This window comes from Panthera leo, chromosome A3 (assembly GCF_018350215.1).
Source record: "Panthera leo isolate Ple1 chromosome A3, P.leo_Ple1_pat1.1, whole genome shotgun sequence".
NCBI lineage: Eukaryota > Metazoa > Chordata > Mammalia > Carnivora > Felidae > Panthera > Panthera leo.
Window position 1 is genome coordinate 90752361 of NC_056681.1, and position 23065 is coordinate 90775425.

The following is a 23065-nucleotide window of genomic DNA, read 5'->3' on the forward strand; positions in this document are numbered from 1 at the left end:
AAGTTTTGCTGAGAGGATGGATCATGGATGTTTTTGTTATTTCTGTCTCTGTATTCCAACCATGAACATTTATTACCTACATAATACTACAATAATACATACTTTGCAGATAGCACCCCACTCTTTGGGAGAAGGAGAAACTCCTCAGTACAACACGGAAGCCCTTCATCTCCCCTCCCTTGCTACCTCTCCAACCCCAGGCTCGCTATTCTCCACAAGCACTAATCTGCTGTCTGCAGCAGTCTATATTTCATTCTCACTAGCTGCCACCGCGTATATGACCTCCCACTCCTCTCAGCATCTGTAAGCCACCCCATCCCGCCCCACACACGCATTCGGTTACACACGAATCACCCACCCAGTTTCACCCACACGTCCGTCCCACAGATGCAGATAAAGCTCCTTTCCTGCTTTCTCCTTCCCCAGGCCCCTTAGAGAGGTAGGATAGGAAACTAGGGAAGAGAATTGGGCCTCAAAGTCAGGCGGGTGTGGGTTCCTTCCTGCATCTGCCACTTACTAGCTGTCTGACTTTGGGCAAGTCTCTTAACGGCTCGTGCCTCAGTCTTCTCATCTGTAAAACGAGGTTAGTAAAAAACACACCCTATCCGTTTTGCGATGCCTGAGCAGCAGCCACGGTGCCTCATTTTGCTTCACCGTTGCTCCCTGTTGAGCCACAACAGGTGAGGACTGAGATGCTTCAGAAATGTGACCCGGCAATGGGGGCCCCTCACACGAGCCCGAGATACCAGAGGTGTCTCTCTCCCCGAACAAGGCACGTGCGGGCCGGGTGACCTGTCTTTCCAGTAGGCCCACACTCTGGATCTGTGATCACGCGCCCCCCACCCATAGCTGAGCCTGACGCGGCGGTGGCTCATGCGCCTTTCCGCCCCAGCCTCTAGCCACGGACCACACGTCCCATCCCTGCCGCCCGGCCCCGCCCCCTGCCCCGGGCGCGCCCCTCCAGTTTGCCGGCTCGGGTGTCGGAGGGGCCGCGCCCGCGGGCCGCGGGCGCGGATTGGCTGCGCCGCGGCGGCGGGCGGCCCGTGGGCGCACACACCCTCCCCGTGCAGCCAATGGGCGTGCGCGCGTCACTGACCGGGAGGCCCGCGAGCCGGCAGCCCCTCAATAAGCCACATTGTTGCACGAAACTCCGGAGCAGGAGTCCCGGGCCGCCGCTAGCGCCGCCGTGTCATCAAGCGAAGATCCGTGGGCAAGAGCAGCACGCGTGTTGAGCCGGAGAGGCCCGCTCGCCCAAGTGAGGCCGGACTGAGATTCTTCCCAAGTTGAGCCTTTGGTGATTCTGTGGTGAAGTTAGCGCCTTGGCGGCGGGGCCACCCCGACACGTCGCCAGGAGTGATTTTTGGGCGCCTTCTGGGAATTCGGACTCCCAAAACCTGTTTCTGGAGACCCTAGACTCTCCTGTCAGGCGTGCCATCGCCTTCTTTTTGTGCCGCCCGGATTCACTGCTCCCGGCCGGGCCGCCAAACCCGGATACAAAGCGGTCGGACCGCGCTGCCCTCCGCCCCCGCACGCGCTCCAGCCTCGGTTTCCCAACTCGGCGCCGACGGGCCGCGGCAGGATGATCGCCTCACATCTGCTCGCCTACTTCTTCACGGAGCTCAACCATGACCAAGTGCAGAAGGTAGGCAAGCGCGTGTAGGGGCGGCTGGCTCGCTTCTGACAAAGTTGTGCGGTCCCCGGCCGGCCGCGGGCTCTCCGTCTTGACCCTGCGGGGGACCGCTTCCTCCCCATTCGGGGCCGTGGGTGCGGAAAAAGTCAGGGCTGCCGGGAAACTCCAGGGCTCGAGGAGCCACGTCCGCTAGGCACCGGCAGGCGTGTGCGCGCGTGCGAGGCGCCTGGGCTCGCGCTCCGCGCGGCTCTCCGCCTTCCTGACACCCTGCGCGCGCTCGCGCTTTTTTCTTTTCTTTTCTTTTTTTTTTTTTTCCGCTGGAGGGGCGGGTCAGCCAGCACGTAGTCTGAGACTGCGGAGTCCACGTGGGTGGAGCCCCCCTTTGGCCGCCGGAGTTCCGGCGAGAGCACGTGTGGAGAATCTTGGCTGCGGTGGGGGAGGCTCCTCTGCCACGTGGGACTGCCAAGGGGCTCCCGCGCCGAACGAGCGCGTCTGGGGGACGTGCAGTTCCCCTCGGCGTTCCTCATGGCCTCGCGCAGGTGGGCTTGGGGAGAGGCCCCCTCCCCCGCCAGAGGGAGTTGGGACGGGGGCCAAGTAACTCCGCCCGCCGCACCCCCTCCCCGGAACTGAGGCGCCCGGAACTGAGGCCCCGCGAGGGGCGTACATCCCCCACCGATCGGCCTGTGGACCGCCAGGCCTGGAGTGGCCGGGGCCCGCCTCCAAGAAGGGGGCCAACTTTGGTTGATACTTCTGGTGCTCCTAAAACTTGCTCGAGGAGGATCTCTCCCCCCCCCCCCCCCCCCCCACACACACTTTACTGTCTTTTTAAGAAAAGTTTTTGTTATGTAAACGAGCTTATTCCTGCCTTAGGCTCCGACAGGTCTGCCTACCTAGTTCTCGGCAGGTTCATATTCTCTCTCTTTTCTCTCTCTCTCTCTCTCTCCCTCCCTCCCTCTCTCCCTCTCCCTCCCTCCCTCTCTCCCTCTCCCCCGCCCCCCCTGTCTCTCGCCAGGTCATTTCCATAAGAAAGAGCTTCTGGCCCCGCCGGGACCAAGCTCTAGGTGCTGCGGGATATGGGGTGGGGGTGGGGCCCGGCCCAAGGTGCAATCACTCTAGGGAGTATTGAGTTTCTGAAATCCTGGGGATTTCTGGAGTGGCACCTGACCATGCACCTCAGCTAGGACTTGAGAAGAGGGGATGGGCTGAGGCGGAGGTAGAGGTGTCCAGACCTGTGAGGCAATGACAGCGTTGCTCAATTGCATACTTGAAGCTTCTGTGTCTTACAGGGAACACAATTTTGGGAGAATGTCTTGACATAAATTCGGTGCGGGGACCTGCTCTTACACCCATTCTGGGGATTGTGAGAGCAAAGGTGGGCTGCCATTATGGTGCTTTCAGAGCAGAGACACATGAACCCCCATATAAAACATGGCCATACTCAGCCTCAGACTGGAGTAGCAAGCAGCGGGAGGCTGGTTTAGTTGAGTTTTACTCTGCTTATAAAACGGCTGTTGCTCTCTCATTCCTGGGATGTAGCTCTGCTCTGCACTTTAATGCAGTTTATTTAAGAATGTGTCTGTGAGCCGGCAGGATCTTGGCAACTTCTTTCGGCTTCTCTGCCCAAGAAGTGAGTTAACCCTTGGGGAAGACTCATCCCTTGGCAAATTCTAAAGCAGGAAGCTGGAGGATTATTAATCCAGGGGAGGTCTTCTCGGTTGCGTGAATATCAGACCAGGACATTTTAATTCTTTTACAAATTGTCTCCTACTCCAGGGGAGGGAGGCTAAGACCTAAACCGTGTCATGGAATGGTTTGGGGCCATCTCTTTGGTCCCAGAGTGGAGAGGTTATTAGCCAGGGTATCTGGAAATGAGTTCTAATCTCTGTTTTATGGTTTATTAACCTCAGGACCTGAGCAAGTCACTTTGCCTCTTTGGCCTGCTGATTTCTTTTTGTGTCTTCAGCAGGCTCCACGCTCAGTGCGGAGCCTGACATCATGACCTGAGCCAAGATAAAGAGTTGGAAGCTTTAACTGACTGAGCCATCCAGGTGCCCCTGGTTTCTCTTGGTAAAAGGGGAATGACAGCAGTGGTCCTGTCCACTTTATAGAGTTGTGATGATTAAGCACAGTAATGTAGAAATGTCTTTCTTGAAGATTACTCTTATCTACACTCACAACTTCCTTTTACCCTGTGAAGTATCAGGGGGGAGACAGGTGTATTTCCTCTAAATTACCAATGGGGGCAGAATAGAGTCAGGCCCTTAACTTACCAGGTGTCAGAACCTGGGGCTTGGCCTCCTGACTTAGGTGAGCAAAGCTGTTTGATTCCAGCTGCAATTAGATAGGAAGTAGGAAGAGAATCAGAATATTTTGGAAGCATCTTTTCAAGTTGCTGCTACAAGGATGACTTAGGAAAGAAGGATGAAGCTTGAGTTTAATTTTAGAGTCTTTTGAAAAGGTCTTGATTTGGACTCTTCTGAAATCCCCATTATCTTACATATTCTGGGTTGTGGTCTGAGGCATGGAAAACAGATTCACCTGCCCAGAACTGTCACCCGCCTCCCTTCCCCCACCCCCTGCCTCCAATTTGTATCCTGATGGACAAGCCCAATGTTTTGTACCATTAGGAGGAGAGTAAGCGTCGTTTGCTCACTTTTGCCGATTAATGCTTTGAAACTCAAGAGCAAATACTTACAGCATCTACTGTGTACCAGGCACTGGTTTAAGCTCTTTACATTTGTTAGCTTATTAACATTCATAACAACCTCACAAAGTAGATGCAATTATTGACAGCATTCCTGTTTTACTGGTGAGGAACGAAGGCACAGTAACTTGTCCAGGGTCACTAGCTTTTTTGTAAAACCTGGGAATTAAAGCCATGCAGTTGGGCTCCAGAGTCCCATGCTCTTGACCACATTCACCTGCTTCTGGGAACAATATTGGACTCCATCCTAGCCTGTGTCTGCATTCACTCTTGGATGCTGGCAGCACCCTCACTTAGCATGCCCAGAAATGCAACTAGCTCTTCTCTTGGTTGCATTAATGGCACCAGTACCCTCTGGCCATTCTGGCTGGGAGCTTTGGACTCATTTCATTGACTTTCCTTTCTGATTGCTACACATTTGTCAACCGGTGTCTGGCTTACTTCAGAGGCCTCCTAGGGTTTCTCTGTTTCCACTCTCTTTCTGGAGCCAGACTGGAACATTTCGAAGCCTTTTAACCGCATGCTGAATGCCCCCTGACTCCTTCATATTCTGTATCTTCACTCCCTGAGGACTTGCCTGGCCATTCCTTTGAATGCCACACTCTTCACACTAGGTGCTTTTGCCTTATCATGGCATTTTTATCATCCCACTATGCATCAGAGTTGGTAGTTTTCAGTTCCAGTTCCTTCCTCAGGACAGGGAGAATCCTGGCTGTTCATCTTTGTAGCCACAGTTTCTGGCTACCGATGTACTCAATGAGTGTGAGGATGAGGGAGGGGACCTTCCTGGAGACAGCAGCTCAGCAAGGGCTGTGGGAAGGGGAGGAGGGTGAGAGGCAGATTGGGGGATGGCTAGTTCTGAGCTGAAGGGATGGGTGGATGGGGAGACATTAAGAGAGAAAGGCAGTGGGCTCTTCCTTCGTCAAGGCCCAAGTTGATCCTGAGAAAAGGTGGGGGGGCTGGGGGGCACCGGGAAAAAGGCAGAGGGTAAGGGTCTTTCCTGTCTTCCAGCAATCAAGGCTTTATGCTCTGTCTGTGGAGAGATAGAGGATTCTTTTTATTAATTGAGGTATAATTAATATTCAAGATACAGGGTTTTTGCCGCTTGGGAATGAGAATCAGTTTTAACCATGGAAGTGAAATGAAGTGTGCATGCCTGCCTTTAGCCATTGGCCAAATTATTTAACATGCACAGACTGGTGACATATTTTCACTCCAGTTATGGAATATAGATAGCTCATTCGGGCTTCTTTCTGTGTGAGTGAAGGGTGGCTGTCAACTCTGGACTTAAGAGTGGGAGGAATATCTTGGAAGCAGAAAATTCAGCAGAGCCCCTAAGAGTCAAGATAGACAAGAGTTTTAATGTTTTCTGAGAACTTATTGTGGGTACCAAGCCCTCTGGCTACTACGTGGGAAACTGAAACTAAGACCCCTTTCACTTGTCTGGTGAGATAAGTTAGTAGTGAAGAGAGGGTGCCTTACCATGGGGTGAGGAGTTAGAGACCTCCAGAGAACCTTGATGGGTATGCCTTGAGCACCTGCTATGTGCCACTAATCACACAGGAGTCAGTACTGATCACAACCTTACTGAGATTAGTTTTGGCTGAGTTAACTAACATTGACAGGTACAGTTTTGCGTTTGTTCAGCTTGTATGTACCACTTAGCATCCTAATACTGTCTCTTCCCTGCTCAGGAGCAGTTGATGGTGGTAGGAATATTTTGTAACTTTTGCTAATCATCCATTTTTTTTGTATCACCAAATTTCTATTTCAGAGAGCTCCGGGAAGCACTTTTCTTTACCATTGAACTAATTAAAATTCCCTTTGAGGCTCCTCAGATAAAGCCAACTTTTTTTTTTTTTTTTAACATCACTTTTCAAAGTTGAACTTTTCCAGCACTGTGAGGAGGGTGAGGGCAGTTAGGGGCCCTTTTCCAAGGGGAATCAAAACAACACAAACTGCAACAGTTTTCTCAAAATCTGGCAGCCAGAGTAAGGAGATCTGATGTACTAAAAGACCTCAGGAACCCCAGAAAACTGGCTTCCTTTGTTCAGATACTTCTTTAAAAGACGACTCTAGATAATGGGTTCCTCATTATCATTGTTGAGTTTTGCAGTCAGCAAGTTTGGTTTGTTTTCCAACACTGTGTGTTGTCTGTCTTTTCCTTTCCAAAGCAGTGGGGGGCTGGGGGTTGAGCAGATCAGATCCCAGAGTTCATTGGCTGAGTCTTAATATCGCACACCACAGATCACAGGCTATGCTTTCTTGTACTGGAGTGGTTGTTTCTGCTTGCTTCTCAAGCAGGTCTTTCAACTGCAGGGCTGTTGGCATTTTGGGCCATGCAGTCTTTTGTGAGGGGTGATCCCAATCTATAGTAAAGAGCAAGGATTCCCACTGTACCCAAGTTGACAGGGGCAAAGCCTGTGTTTTATTAGTTTCTTTGTTTGGTTTTGTTTTTGTTACTGCTTCTTTTGAACCATAGTTTTCAACTATTGGTGATTTTGCCCTCCAGTGGACTTTGGTAATGTTTGGAGACATTTTTGTCTGTCACAGGTTAGGTAGGTGAGGATACGTTATTGCATCTAGTAGGTAGAAGCAAGGGAGGTGCTCAATCCTACAACACACAGGACAGCCCCCTTGCAACAAAGACTTTTTTGGCCCCAGATATCTGTAGGTTGAGAAGCTGTGTTAGAAGAGCATAGTTCATCCCCTCCTTCAGTTTTATAGCGCATTGTTCATGGTCATAGAGCTACTTAATAGCATCTGTAACTAGGACCTTGGCTGTCAGCTCTCAGGGTGCCAGGACATGGGACAGTCATGGTAGGAAGTGGTCTTTTACAAAAGTTGAATTTGAGGTGAAGTCTGCAGACCATGGCAGTCAGCAGATGTCCATGACCCCTGGATAATGGGTAGGTTACCTGGGTTACTGTTTTTCTGTATTTAACCAGAAGAATGTGGGCAATGTAAGCACTCCAGGAAGCCCATGGGAGAGAAGTCTGCTCAGTTATCCACAAGAGAATCTCACCCTGGTTGTTGCTGGGATTTTCATGGAGGCCAGGCATCCATCAGGCTTCTGAACAAAGCAGGCGGATGAGCTGACAGAACATGAGTAAAGGAGCTACTATAGCTGGGGGCAGAAGAGAGAGGCCAGTGATACCCACCAAGGGCCAGTCCAGCAGTCATATTGGGAGAAGCTGTGTGGTGAGTGATAGAGCCAGTCTCCTAGGGTTGAGTCCTGGCTTATGTAACCAGCTTTGTGAACTTGGGCCAGTTAATTTAACCTTTGTAGGGCACTGTTTCTTCCTCTTGTAAAATGGAGAGTTTTGGGATTAATGCCTTAATAGGGTTATTGTAGGGATTAAAGAGAGTTCATATATAGGAAGCTCTTGGAGCTGTGCCTGACACATAGTCAGTTCTTCATGTTTTAAATATTAGTACATAGAGAACTACAAGCATATAGTACTACACTCTTAGATATCCTACTGTGCTGTCATCTGGGCAGGAGCAAAAGAGGCCCTTTTTCTTTTTTCCCCGAGGGCTTTTAGGGCATATGGATTCTGGAACATTGGTGCTTTCTGTCAGATGTCGGGTTGGAGTAGAAGATAGGGAGGGCAGAAGGATACGAAGTTCCTAAATATGAGGACTAAGGAAGCATCCTCACCTGCCCTCTCTGCCATCTAAAACTGTGTCTTTCCTGGGCATAGGAGAACCATCCTTAAGTTCTTTGTCTAACTTGGTTTCCTCTGGGAAGTAGCATCTCCACTGGAGGGTCTCGGGGATGCCATGGCCACTGGTGTACCACAGCTTGAAGCATCCTCCGTGGAAGGCATGACTGATCACAGCATCAGTTCCACCCTTTTCACTGTAGAAACCTAGTCCCCTCCTCTTTAGTCCCTCCCCCAAAGGGCAGAGGCTCCCACAGCAGTTGCTGAGACCACTTATGCTGCAGTTGGCCAATGAGATGCTTGTTTACCCTTCCTTACATCTGCCCCAGACTCTGACTTCCCACTGGGAAGCCGCTTGGGGTGGGGGATGCCCTGGGCTGTTGAGTCATGGTAGGTTTTGGTCCCACTGATCCCTGGAGTTTCACTGAAAGGAACCATCAATCTCATGTTATTTTGGCACATCGGGTAGAGGATCTGTGGCCATCTTGGGTCTCAGCAGAGAGCTCTTTGCCCCTCATATACAGACTCTGGGCTGTCTAGTGTGGCCCTTCCTGACACTTGGGTACCCAGGGCCCTTTCTTGACAAAGCCCAAGGCAACCTTCTTTGTGGAACCCACACTTGCCTTCCCCGATCCCTGTATAGGCTTTGTCTTGTCCAAACCCAGTTGGGAGTCTTGGCCTTGTTGCCCTGAAATGCTGCTCTCTTTTAAGGGTGGTCATGCTTTTTGCACTTTTGTCTATGGGTCTCTAAGCATTTCCTTGATGTTCCTTCCTAGGAGTGACCTTGGTTAAAACTTACCTTGGAGTTAACCAAGAGAGTGAGTCAGGGCTGAGACCTTGGCCCTTGGTGCCCACCCATCCAGCCTTCCTGCCTCTTCTCACCTTAGCTCAGTGACTCCACCCTGGAGGTGGTTCATGTGCTTCAAAGGCCTTATTCCCAGACTCTTCCTTCTGGCATCTCATATTGTCTGATAGAGGAGTTAAGCCAGATAAGCCATCAGGGTTAAATGAGGGCATGTGAAGCTACACTTTTCCTTTTTCCCATTTGAGAGACTTCCTCCTCCTGCTTCCTCCCAAATTTTCCTGTCTCAACCCCTTCCAGGGAAGCTTTCTAGCCACGTCTCATCAGTTCCTCCATCAATACCTAAAGCTCCTAAAATAGCAAACATTTCTAAGTGCTGGGCTTTGTCTATGCACTCACACTCAGGCCATCCTGAAGCAGCCCTCTCAGGTAGACATTATTATTACCTATTGTTCAGATAAAGACAGCAGGGTACAGAAAGGGACAGCACCTTCCTTGTTCAAGGGCCAGCCAGAATTCAAACCCAGGCAGCCTGACCCCAGAACCCAGACCCTTAAGCCCAGCCTGGGGCTGCCTGGAACAACTGGAGATGGCCACTTGTGTTTCAGTTTCATGGGGCTGTGAGTCAGGTGTCATTTGGGACCTTTGGATCATCTAGTTCCAGTTCTTCATTTTATAGATGAGGAAACCAGGTGCTGTGTACCGAGTGACCAGCCCAAGTTTATATAGGACAAGCCCCAGAGCAAGAACCCACTTTCTTGGTCCCTGTTTCCCTTTTGGCACCAGTTGTGCAGCATGAGCTCTTCCCATCAGTCAGGCATGGGCTCCTCAAGAACAGAGGCAGGATTTGCCTTGCGGCCTGTACCTAGAGTAACCCTATAATTTATTGTCCAAACTGGGCCACTTTGGGTAAAAGGGGACACTGTTAATACTTACGCTGCTACCTCAGTGTAAACTGAGCTCGTTCTAGGCTAACTGGACATATGGTTGCCCTGTCCGTGGTGGCTGTGATTGTGGGGTGGGCGGGCAGACTGGGAAGGTCTGGGGCAGGACATGGTGCGCAGGGACAGATCCACAGGGGCTCAGTGCAGCAGGTGGACACCTGGCAGCAGGCAGGAGTAGGTCGTTCAGACACGAAGCTCAGGGGTAGACTCAGGTCCCTGGCATGGGGCTATCCAGGGAAGGCAGAATCTGACACTTCGGGGACCTGGGGGACTGACCAGGGCAGCCAGGTAGCTGTAGAGGAAACCATGCTGCTGCCAGGGTCATGTGCCGTCAGGGCTCAGGTGAAAAACAGGGTTAGGCTCTGAGCCCCTAGGCATTCTAGAATGGCTAGCTCTCCCCTTTACCCAGGTTACTCTCCCACTGCTTCGGCACACTGTAGCCCCTTGTATGTGACTGTGACATATGATTTGAACACCTAGTGTATCTCAGTACTGAGATAACTGTTGGCATCACAAGTGTGAAGTTGGGAACGTGTGTGAGTGCCCTTAGTCCTCTGGGACCAGCGAGGGTGGAAAGACACAAGGTATCAAAAATGTGTTGGCAGCTGGGAATTTGGGGAGACGCCATTTGTTCTGGGCCCTGAAGGGCAAGTGGGAGTTTGTTAGACCAGAGGAGGAGAACATTCTAGGTGTGGGGTCAACATGTATACCTTTGTAACCTTTTTGAGGCACTCCTTAGAATTCTATTGATGTGTGCATGATTTAAGGGATTGTAAATCTGTATTTTATTACGGTGAAAGGAACTGCCTACTATCTGCCCTTACTTTCAGTTTGTAATTACTTGCTGACATATTTGCCTCCCACCAATCGACCGAACCCCTTGCGGGCAAATACTGGGGTCTCCTTTCCCCTGGCGTCCTCTGCCCCTAGCACACTCCATTTAGCGCTCAATTAATGTGTGTAAATAACTGTGCCAGGGTCATGTACACCTGGGACATATCATCACCATGCTGCCCAACAGCTGGAACAGAATGTCTGAGTACAGGAAGGTCCCGAGACCCATCCATGTCCCAAATCCCATCTCCTGGACCCCTGATGGGTGCTGTTGCCTGAGGTCTGTCTGGCTGTAACTCCAGGCAGCTGAGGCAAGAACTGGAAGAACAGGAAACCCTGTGACTCACACGGAGGTGCAGCAGGATCCCGGAGGAGTGGCCTATAAGCCTCTAGGTCAGCTCCACACTTAGCCTGGCGCCCCAGGCTTGTGAGTGCGTGGTGCGTCAGCTGGAATCTCCCTGAGGTGGCATGGTGGCCCCAGTGAGGTTCTGCCTTGTCCCATCCTGAAGAAAGTGTTTTGGCAGATCTGTTACTTTTGGTTGGCTGCCTTTCAGAGGAAGGAGCCTTAAAGAATCCAGGATCTGCTGTGTCTTTGCCTCCTCAGTTTATCTTTTTTTCTTTTCTTTTCTTTTCTTTTCTTTTCTTTTCTTTTCTTTTCTTTTCTTTTCTTTTCTTTTCTTTTCCTTTCCTTTCCTTTCCTTTCCTTTTCTTTTCTTTTCTTTTCTTTTCTTTTCTTTTCTTTTCTTATCAGAAACATCTGGCCTTGGCTTGGCAACATTACAGGATAAACTTGCTGCTCTTTGCACAGCCTTGGTCCTCCCAGGAGAAGTCTGTGAAGGCATTATTATTAATGAGGTCACTGACAGTAGTTACCTGGGTTTCCCAGGATGGGCACACCTGTGCCCTAGGTTAGGGCACTCAGCTGACCACTGGATGTTGTGGGGCCTGCCAGGGACTTGGCCTGTGGTTTGGGGAAGCTTCTCCAAGCCTTGGTTTCCTTGTCAAAGATTTGAGGTAACACTGGCAAAGGAATAATGCAAAAATAAATTCTTTTGAAACTAAGTTGCAAGCCTGTGTCAGCATGTAGAGTCACTGGAAGGCTGTGTGTGGCTGCATTTAGATTATGGCTCCCCTCTCTGGTCTGACCTCTTACAGACTTCTTTGATCTTCTTGGGCCCTCTTGACCATGAGTAGGGGGTAGACCAGGGCCTTGACCTTTATTCGTCCTGTATTTTAAAATTGTAGTATAATATACACAAGAAACTGAAAACAGCAGGTAACCACCACCCAGATACAGTAACCGATCATTACCAGCACTAAGTATAATCACTGTCCTACCTTCTGTCAGCATGGATCTGTTTCTGTACTTCATATAAATGGACTCATAAGGTATGTCCTTTTCAGTGTCTAGCTTCTTTTGCCCAACTTTATTATTTTTTTATTTCTTATTACAAAAAATTTTTTAAATGTTTATTTTTGAGAAAGAGAGAGAGAGAGAGAGAGCTCGAGTTGGGGAGGGGCAGAGAGAGAGAGGGAGACACAGAATCTGAAGCAGGCTCCAGGCTCTGAGCAGTCAGCACAGAGCCTGACACAGGCCCAAACCCGAGAACCGAGAGATGATGACATAAGCTGATGTTGGATGCTTAACCGACTGAACCACCCAGGCACCCCTCTTTCACCCAACCTTATATTGTGAGATTCATCTATGTATGTTGCTATATGTGTAGTAGGTGGTGTTTTTTGTTTTTGATTTTTTAATTTAAATCCAAGTTAGTTAATATATAGTGTGATAATGATGTCAGGAATAGAATTTAGTGATTCATCACTTACGTATAACACCCAGTGGGTAGGTGGTGGTTCTTAACAATTGCTGTATAGTATCCCTTCTCCTCTACCCCCAACCCTGTTTCAACTGTCTGATTTAAAGCAGATGAGACCAGTCAGAGCCCTTCAAGAGGGTGCAGACTTTCTGAAATTTCTTTTCAGAAACTTGTATATATACAAATATACAGGTCATCTGTGTAGATGGCCTGATTATATCTTTGGGACAAGAACGTGAGTGCTAGGAAAGTTAAAATTCAATCAGTTGGTCTGCTTGGGGTCTGGAAGAGGCTAAAGAGTAGCAGTCAGCTGCTGTCCCTCCAGCACCTCCTGGAGCCTGGGGACAGAATGTCCAGCAGTGCTTCCGGGTGGCCCTGACGTTACATGCCTGTGGAGTTGCTTTCTTATCCATTTTGTTCATTTGAATTCACACTTCTGTTGAAGAGGATGTGTCCTGTAGGGATGGCTGATGAGCATTTGCTTGATCATGTATTACTTATTATTTCTGCTTACTAAAAGGATTAGGTGATCTAGTTCAGCTTTCAGTAAAAGGAATAGACAAGGGTGACTACCAACACGCATGGAACTAGGGACGGTTCACTGGAGTGGAGAGCAGAGCTCTGAGTTTCCTGGCAGTCTGGGCAAAAAGGACAGCTGTCCTTGAGGCAGTTGTTTTCATTTCATGGCCTGTGGCAGGAAGCAGTGACTCTGGGCAGCCAGACTTTCTCCTGGCACCAAACCCTACAGAAATGTAAATGGTCAGTAAATAACACAGCAACTTTACACAGTGGGGTGACCTTTATCCTTCCTTCTCGTGATCCCATGACTAAAAGTGGTAGGTTTAAATCATACTAATATGAAGACATTGTAGTAGGGAGTTAATGTAATACAGTGAGGTGAGTAGTTTTCTGGTCCTAGAATTCATAATGTCTTTCCAAGATCTTGGCCCACACCTTCTGAGCCTTTTCACATAATATCCCTACTCTCCAGGTCAACATCTATCCACTGAAACGTATGTTGGATATGTGTTCTTAGCCCAGAACAGTCTCCCCTGCATGCCAGTCTCACCGGCCACTTACTCACACCTGTGACACTTCTGGGGCTGCCTTGCATTGTGCTCCCTTTGTTATCTACTGGGATCCATCCTCCATTCATTTCAGAGACATTCATTTGTTGGGTCTAAAATACGATTTGAGTTCTGTGCTATCTTGTAAAGTCTTAGAGAATAGGAATCTTGAGTTCTTTTAAAAAAATTTTGTTTGTGTGTGTATATATGTAATGTACCATTCAGTGGCATTCAGTACATTCACGTTGTCAAACAACCATCATTACTATTCATTTCCAGAATTGATTTCTTCTATTAATTTATTTATTTTTTAAAATTTTTTATTCATTTTTGAGAAAGAACGTTAGTTGGGGAGGGGCAGAGAGAGAGGGAGACACAGAATCCAAAGCAAGCTCCAGTCTCTGAGCTGGCAGCACAGACCCTGACGTGGGGCTCGAACTCAGCGAACTGTGAGATCATGACCTGAGCTGAAGTCGGACGCTTAACCGACCAAGCCACCCAGGCGCCCCTGATTTCTTTTAAAATCATGTTCCTGTACACTGTAGTGCTTTGCATGTAACTGGGTTTCATCACAGGCTATACAATGGGAGAAACTGGGGTTGAAGCAATGGCCAGAGTTCTGGGGTTGAATGATACAAATCTTACAGAGACAGATGTTGAAATTTAAGGTTTCTTCCACACTTCCCTTTGAAACCTCTTAAGGTATTCAACTTAGGATTTGTAATACTTTGTATAATCAACTGTCAAAATTAGAATATTGTTGTCTTCTGGATCTGACCAGTTTGGTCAGGACTGTTTTTCCCACTGGGATCAGACAGGGCGGCTTTAGGATGTAGGCAGTGGCCACCAGCCATTCAGTTGGAATTGGCCTGCAAGATGACATGGGCCCTTGTGGACCAGCAACAGGATTGTCATTTATTGTTTTTGACAATAGAAGAAAGTATCTGGGTGATTCAGATCGTAGTCTCGGCTGTGTGACCTTGGTCAAGTCTGCCCCCTTGGCCTCAGTCTTTCCAAGGTCCCTTTCTGGCTTCCACCTGTAGGCCTTTCCTTTCAGGACTTCCCCATGCCTGACCGGGGCTGTGTCTCCTCCACCCAGGACACCGCACACTTTTTGGTGGATCTTTTGTGAGGGTGACCTGCTCTCTCCATTCTCTGCATCATTGCTGTGCCATAACTTCCCCTCCTTTTAGGGCTAGTCTGGAGGAAAATGTGGACACTGAAGGAGACAGGCTTCTCATTTAGAGTGTTACTCATTTCATAAAGAGTATGGTATTAATTTCTCTTTAGAACTTCTCCTGCCTCTACTCACAATCCTCTAGAGGAAACAGGGATGTTGGACTGGTGTGTTAGTGGAAGAAACTGACCAAAATTGCCCAATGAGGAAGTTCTAGTCTCAAGATTGCTAAAGAGATGTCATTTAAAACTGCTATCAGGGCGCCTGGGTGGCTCAGTTGGTTAAGCATCTGACTTCTGCTCGGGTCACGATCTTGCGGTTTGTGGGTTCAAGTCCCACATTGGGCTCTGTGCTGCCAGCTCAGAGCCTGGAGCCTGCTAAGGATTCTGTGTCTCCCTCTCTCTCTGCCCCTCCCCTGCCCGTGCTCTGTCTCTGTCTCTGTCTCTGTCTCTGTCTCTCTCTCTCTCAAAAATAAATAGACATTAAAAAAATTTTTAAACTGTTACCACTTTTTCTTTAACACACGTGCTTGCCTCCAGGCAGGGAGGTGGCCTTCTAATACCTCAGCCAGGCTTTGCTTTCAGCCTGCCTCTGTTTCCCCAGTTTCTCCTTTCCCTCTTTCTCCCTGCTAGAGTTTTAAAGAGAAGCAGCCCAGTGTGATAGGTCACACATCCACCACAGAAAGAGAAAGAACAGTTTGGGGAAACAGCCTCTCCTTTTGTTAATCCTGAATGTGACTAAGGTAGGGTTAAGAAGTGTCACTGATTCGCTGACAGTGCCACTGGCCAGTGGGGAGTCTAGGAGAAAAAGAGAACGGTTAGATAGAGCTTTAAGTCCATCATAAAGCCATTTATGCCAGTGACTGCTGTGTGGCACATTCATCCCGTTTTACAGGGAGGAAACTGGGTCTCAGAGAGTGACTCATCCAGTGTTACATACCTGTACATATGCTACAGCCAGGATTTGAATGATTTTTCTGATGCCACAGCTTGGCTAGACCATTTCTAACCATGAAATGAGGGTTGGCCTGAGTGATTCTGCTTTGATAGTTTCCAACCACCTGAATGTTTCCAACAAGTATACAGGGTTTAATCTTTCCAATTCCCAGCACCCAGGATCAACACAGGATTATTTCACACTTGGCCTAATGTTCTTACTAACTACTGACTTCCAAAGACTACAGGTAGAAAAATGGTAGAAATGACCTTAGGCAGTATTGACCAGAATATAGTCCACCATTCTCACATTATTGGCATGGTGGTACCAGCCTAAGGAGAGGGGAAGATGTTTGAACTTCTAAAGGTATCAGTCAGTTTGGTCAGTCTGGAATGAATCTCTGGAATTCTTAATGTTTTTAAAAAGCTCCTCATGTCAGTCATGCTGATGTGTCACCAAGTTTGGGAACTCTTATCCCACGTGGTAGAATGGAGACTAGACAGAAGTTCTCAGAAAGTAGATTTCTCTCAAATTGAGGAAACATTTTTTAACACCTAGAGCTGACCAATAGTAGCAGCTAACCACCTTAGAGTACTGAGCCTGTCATGCTTGGAAGCATTCAAACCTAGGCCTGATGGTTGTTGGGGTAAGAGAGACAAACCTGACAAACTAGACAAAACAACAACAACAACAACAACAACAAAAACCGCGTGATGCCCCAAGGGCATTTTTAAGGGTACTTTTTAGTTGCAGTCCTACTGCCCTGCGTCCATCTGATACCTCTTAAATGACTTTGTCCGTGATTCTGGGCCTGGTGCTCCCTCCCTTTGGCTGCACAGTGGGAGAGGTTGGCAGGATCTTGCAAAGTTGCATTCACTTTCTTCCCAATCTAGGAAAATCGTCTTTGTATGGAAGCTGTTTCTTGTTTCTGGCTCTTAGCTTCCCTTGGCCACCCTTCACCCAACCCAGCAGTGCCAGCCAAGGCTGGGTGGGTCCCGCAGAGTGTTTAGGAAACTGTAACTTTAGGCGATTAAGCATTCCTTCCTACTAAACTCAGGGTGGCCATATCATCGTGCTGTGAAGAAGAGGAAGTTCGGGCCAAGGTGCTCTTGTTGCATTTTTCAGAGCTGTCCCATTTCCTTTCTTTGGTCTCATGTGTTAGAGAGGAAATCAAGACCCCAGGGTCATCCAAGAAACCACAGGACAGGTGAAGTAAAGGTGGTGGTCCCAAGTGCCTGGCTTTAGAGCCAGATGCACCTCAGTTTGAATCCTAGCTCTGCCCCTCACCATCAAGTGGCTTGTAAAACAGGGGTGTAGAAGTTTTACAAAAGGGCAATGGCAGTCAAGTCAGTAAAGTCGTAGGATGGTGTCTGGTAGGTAAGAAATATTCGGTACGTGTTTAGCTACTGTAACAATCATCGTCATTGTTTTCATCTGTCACCGGACACTAAAAGATGACTATACTCTTAGGTAAAAGGCAGTGTGACTTGAATTAAGGCTGTTTACTTGTTAGTCTTTGAGGGTTAAGGATGAGAAGTATAGACTGGATTTCCAAGCAGCCTGTCACAGCTGAAGCATCAAAGTTAAATGAACAATGGCTGCTGTAGAACTGTGGCCAGTCCACCTTTGCTCTTTCGTGTACATGACCTCGCCCTCCGAGGTCGTGGCCATGCAGCCTCTTAATAAAGCAGTACAGGCTTTGCTTTCCTGGCTGGCTTCCTTTGTAACACCCAGAGCCATCCGTGCTGGCGGTGGGGCCAGCTGGGGCGGGATGGGGAGTAGGGGAGTGGGTCGCAGTGAAGCTTCTGGCACTCTACTTCTCTCTTTGCAAAAGTAGTAATATGGGAGCTCCAGTTTTATCATGTGGCAAACTCATGACAATGTCCAGAGACATGTCTGCTGCCTCTACTGCCCTCTGATCTGCCAGACCATTCCCCTGGGCCATGCTCTTTGCTGTTTGACCTTTGTATCTGCATCAGGGGATGACTGAATAGAAGATGGCCTTTTTAGTGGGCATGGCACTGTAGTGCCATTCGGCCTGTATAGTCTAGTCCCAGCCTGGCCCTTTGCATCTCTGTGACTGGGCACGTTGCTATCCCTTTCTGGTAGAGTGGAGGTGATAACATTGCCTACCTCACAGGGTTGCTGTGAGGGTTACATGAATTCATGGATGTAAAACCTTGAGAACAGTGTCTGTGCCACATATGGGTTTACTGTTATTACTCAGGCTGCTCTTGGACATGGCCCGGTGTTGGTCCCTGGTCTGGTGGCCCTGGGTTATGTACATTAGCTTTATCAGCCAGGAGGCAGTGTTCTGGGCCAGCCCAGGTATCCCCGTATCTGGAGCAGGAGGCCTCTGGGGTGATTAAAGTTGTCCTGGGCCCAGGGTCACCGGGGATTTGCCTCCCACCAACAGGGAGGGGACTTGAATGGTGTAGGGCTGAGGTTGTGCCCTTTTACCTCCTGGGGAGCCTCAAACATTGTGAGGGAGGCCAGGTATCTCAGGAGCACTCTGGCTGTCCAGTGTTATAGGATACCCAGATCAGTGGTGGGGCTGGTGTCCACACAGCCCTGAGAGGCTGAGGCTGATGGTGGGCTCATGGCAAATGACGTGCCAGGGGCCTGAGGTCAGCAAACAGAATGGGCGATTGGGTTCTTCCTGATATAGACCGATACACTTGGATAGTCTGTGGTGGCTTTTCAATAAATGCTGGCCACAAGCATGTTCTGGGAAATCCTCATTTCTGCAAATTTGAAACCCAGCCTGACAAGCTCAGTTCCTCTCTGTTGCCCGGGGAGGGAGAGAAGTGGCTGACTGCTTTTCTCTACTCCTACCTTGCTCTTGCCCACCCTGTGTAGGCAAGGGTCGCGTCTCAGTGTTGTGTTTTAACCACATGGTGGTTGTGGAGCAAGGTGGGCTGACTCACCAGAGACTCTTGGCCTGGCTTGTGGCTGTTTTTAGTGTTTTACTCCACACTCTGATCTTTCACCTTTGGGGATTTTATTTATTTTTAATTTTTCACCTTTTGGGATTTTTGAAGAATGATCAAAGATGAGTCTTGAGCAGGATATTTGAAATGATCCAAGGAGGGCCAATCTTTTTGTTCTACAGGGGCAGAAAGAGGCCCAAAGGGGAGGATGTGCCCCAGACCCCATAGGGAGTTAGGATACAGCCTGGAATAGAGAAGACGTGAGTAGGGGGACTGTCTCTGCTGAACAGACTGAGTTCTTTTCTCAAAGGATTAAGCACCTTTTGCTGTTCCTCTGGAAATCTTAGGCTGCAAGTTTGGTTAAAAAAGAAATTCTAGACGGCCCAACAAAAAAGGCTGGAAACTGTAACAGGCTATAACGCTAACAAGCACATTTGTCTAGAAACTCTAATTATAAAAATGTGTGCTTCTTTGTCAAAGTTGAGCAAGGGCAGGGGCAGGCAGGTGCTTACTTGTCTCCCACAGGAATAACAGGGGCAGTGGTCATCAGCCAAGCTTTGCCCTTGGGGACCCTGACATTTCAGAGCAGGGAATAGCAGGGTTGCTTGAAGTCTCTCAGTTTGCTGATGATGCTGAGAGGACTGTAACCTTCACCCCTTGAGGGGGCAGCTGGGGCTTGACCCGAGGTCCCTGATTGTGTGTGGTCTACCCTTCCATGGACAGCAGTGTCACCTGTCCTGGACACTGCTGCTGAGGATAAGGGTATTGCGGAAACTTGTGTGCCTCCTTGGATGGAAGTCTATCAGACCTTTTCCTGATAGGAGAAAACTGGGACCAACCATGGCCAAGGCAGACTAGAACTTCCAAGGAGGAAACTGTGAGAGGGACTCCTAATGCCTCTTTGAGTAGTAAATCAAGTACATGTAACTTTATGTTGGGAATAAGATCAATGACATAAATAGGGAGAGCTGTCTCTGCCTCTGAGGACAGGAGAGCTTGTGTTGCTATTTATGTAGAGGCTCTATTCTGTGTCAGCCACATGCCAGGGATGCAGGGGTGAACACACAGATGTGGTTCTTCTTGGCCTTGGTGCTTATGGTTTGGACACCAAGAAATTCATATTATGGATGGTGTTGTGAAGGGAAAAGTCTGAGTTTTTGGAATAATGGGAGGCCTGACTGTTTCATTAGAAGGATGGGAGGCCTCCATGGAGAGAGGTCTGGAGGGGGCTGAAGAAATGGGATGGAACAAAGAGCTGTGAGGGCCCCTGTGCATGGGTTCCGAGGCAGGGAAGGACTGAACCAAGGGTAGGGTTTGCACAAGGAGTGCAGAGACATGCAGTGAGCTTAGGAGGTGGCGAGAGGCCAGATCATGTGGGGCCTTGGAAGGATTTCAGGTTTGGTTCTCATCGGAAGCCACTGGAAGGTTTAAGCAGGGGAATGGTTAGAGTCTGGCTAGGGGTAGAAAATAGACGAAAGAGGTAAAGGCAGAATTGGGGATTGTGTAAGTGAGGCAAGAGGAGCCGGCTGCTCGGCCTAGGGTGGGGGATAATAGGATTGCCATGACTGGCCTCGAGGTGTGTGGGGAGCAAGGAGGGTTAGTAAAGAACCCCAGCTCCCAGGATATTGTCACAGACCCTTAAACTCAGCCTTTCTGGAAAGAACTCTTCCTCTTCTCCACTGTGCCTTTCCCCTCAACTTCACCACTCTCCAGAAATAAAGTTAAACCTATTTTTTTCATTTGAGAAATTTGAGTTTAGTATTTTTTTTAACAGTGTTGTCAAATAGATTCCAAGTAAATGGTCTTTAATAATAATTTTCTGTACATAATAGACTTTATTCTTTTGAAGGGCTGAGTGATGTTCTACCACATAGATGGCAGTACCAACTGATTTAAACTACAGGTCTGTACTCTTGTTTCCCCCTTTGCAGGTGGACCAGTATCTCTACCACATGCGTCTTTCTGATGAGAACCTTCTGGAGATCTCTCAGCGGTTCCGCAAGGAGATGGAGAAAGGGCTTGGAGCCACCACCCACCCCACTGCTTCAGTGAAAATGCTGCCCACCTTTGTGAGGTCTACTCCAGATGGGACAGGTACTGCCCTGGGGCAGGGGGTGTTGGCTCTGGGTGCTCCATTGCTTGGGGAAGGTTTGGGTGGCCTGGCTCAGGGTCCCAAAGAGCGATGTGTCAGTGAAGGTTCTTTGGTTTCACGCATCAGAAACCAGCCCTGGCTAGGTTAAGCATACAGGAAATTTAGTGAAGTCTAGGGTGGGGTAGACAGGAAAATGGGGCAAGCAGGCAACCATTTGTTTCCTGTCCATGTGCTGAGACAGGCTGATTGGCACACTCTGTCCTCAGGGTGATGGAGGACAAACACATTTAAGGGGGTCACAGCCATGGGCCAGGGCAGTCACTCTACGTGGCACATTCCACAGCCTTGCTGGAGAAACAGTACAGTACAGATTGTCCTAGATTGTTTCTTGAACTCTGTGAGAAAAGAATACTTGAGGTCCACATACACTTGGGACAACGTGAAGAGCCACGGTGCAGCTTAAGGTATTAAGGGCTCTGAAGGTGTGCGCATGACCCTGCCAGGCTTTGTTTAATCCCCTTATTTGGATATAGACCCTAGCTTTCATGATGCAGCATCCAGGAAACCAGAGTAAAAGGTCATGGTGAAGGTAGAAGTTGGAAGGTAGGTTGGGCTAGATCACAGAAAGCCTTGCGTGCACACCTGAAACCATGTTTTTCTTCAGGGAGTAACCCAAGTTCTCGAGGGGTGTGGGCAGAACGGCAGCAGCAGCAGTAGATGACGGGCAGCTGGTAGAAACAGAGCGTGGCCCTGGTGGGATGTGCTGGGCAGACACAGAGGACTCAGAGGTGATGCTGGGATGTCGAACCCTGCTGTCTAGGGGCGGCAACATCCTCAGAGAGGGGACGCAACTCAGTTGTGTCAGCACATTCACACTGCTTGTTTCACTTACTGCTCACAGTATCCGTTCGTTTTAGGGATGAGGTACCTGTGGGGGCCGTGAGGGGTGAGCAGTGTGGGATAACTACCCACATGTGGAGGGTTGGGAGAAAGAGCCCCAGGGGCAGCTGCCAGGGCAGTGGAGGAGCCAGCAAGCACAGATTCCCGAGAGCCTGAGGGAGGAGAGGCTTATCCATGCACCATATGCCTTCAGATTTTCTATCCCATGTGGGCCGTTGAGGCTAACCTGCCTGAGAGCCTCTGGGGGCCTGGTTTGTCTGACAAGACTTTGTACCTTCCTACGATTTGTAAAACAAGTATGTTTACCCTGGGACTCAGCCTGGACCCGGCACTGAGGGTGTGACCTTGTTCAGGGTTGTTCTGAGTATATGTCTCAGCCCTTCCATGAGTTCCTTGAGGTGAGTGGCCTCCTCCAGTTCTTGGGTATCCCTCGTATACCCTCCAGATTGGCACTGTTTACTGTACCTGCCACTCCCTCTGACCCGCAGCCACACCCGCTTCTATTGTTTTATTTGACATTCTGATAAATTTACTAGCTCCTTCAGGCCAGGGACATTGTTTTATTTCAGATACAACCACAAGGCAAGTACCCTGAATATTTACTAAATTTTTGTGGGCTAAGACCTTTTCTGAGCACCTACATGCAGTAACTCATTTACTTTTGATAAAACCCTATAAGGTAAGTCCAAATTTTGTCTACTTTTTTTTTTTTTTTTTTTTTTTAAGAGGAGGAATTTGATGCTTGGATGGTCAAATAACTTGCCTAAGGTCACACAGCTAATGAGAGGCTGAGTCAGGATTCAAACTCATATATGCCAAAGGTCAGGCATCAAGACTGCACCCAGCCCATTGTGTGTGTGCGTGCACGCGTGAGCCTGTGCACTCAGCACCAGAGAACACAAGCGCAGCTGAAATTGTTTGAAATGTGGTTGGGGCTGGATGTCTGGCTTAAGTATAAGTAGGTGAATAAATTTGCTGAGGAGAACTAGGTTTGGGACCGGCGTTTAAAACTCTCACTGCTTTCCTGAGCTTGGAGGCCTGGACACCTCCCTCTGCCTCAGAGTTTGCATCGATTACTGTGCTATGTGGTCAGTGACTCTTCTTCCTGACCTCAGGCTGGAGTCCTGGGAGTCCCGTCTGCGTGCCAGGCTGAAGCAGCAAGCATGTACTTAGCCTCCGTGAACGTGAGGTGCCTGGACTGAGGATAAGAGTCAGAGGCTGACTCTCGCAGCCTTCTGGAGCAGAAGGATCTAGGGCAAGATCCGTTTTGCCTGACCTCCTTTCCACACGGAAACAGAGATTTTACATGACTTTTGTGATACACAGAGTGCCTCTTGATGTCAAACTCTACAGGGTAAATGGGGATGACGTGTATTGGAATGTTTTATTCACTTAAGCAGAAGCAAGTTCTGCCTGAGAGTGCTGGAGACCAGACTGTAGGAACCCCAGCCCTCAGCCCCTTCGTTTCTCACTTGCTGGGGTCCTTGGGCCAGCTCCTCACCTTAGCTCTCCAGGACTCGGCTTTTTCTCCTTTGTAAAATTAAGTGGTGGATCTGGCAATCCC

General features: G+C 49.0%; 1 protein-coding gene across 1 annotated transcript in view; it reads left to right on the forward strand.

The window, feature by feature from the left end:
- The first annotated feature begins 1149 nt into the window (after positions 1 to 1149).
- HK2 (hexokinase 2) overlaps positions 1150 to 23065 on the forward strand; it is a 61823-nt gene continuing 39907 nt past the window's right edge. The window contains exons 1-2 of the mRNA XM_042932812.1: positions 1150 to 1642; positions 20441 to 20603. Of these exons, the coding sequence (XP_042788746.1) occupies positions 1580 to 1642; positions 20441 to 20603 (226 nt within the window). The 5' untranslated portion in view covers positions 1150 to 1579. The remainder of the gene's footprint in view (positions 1643 to 20440; positions 20604 to 23065) is intronic.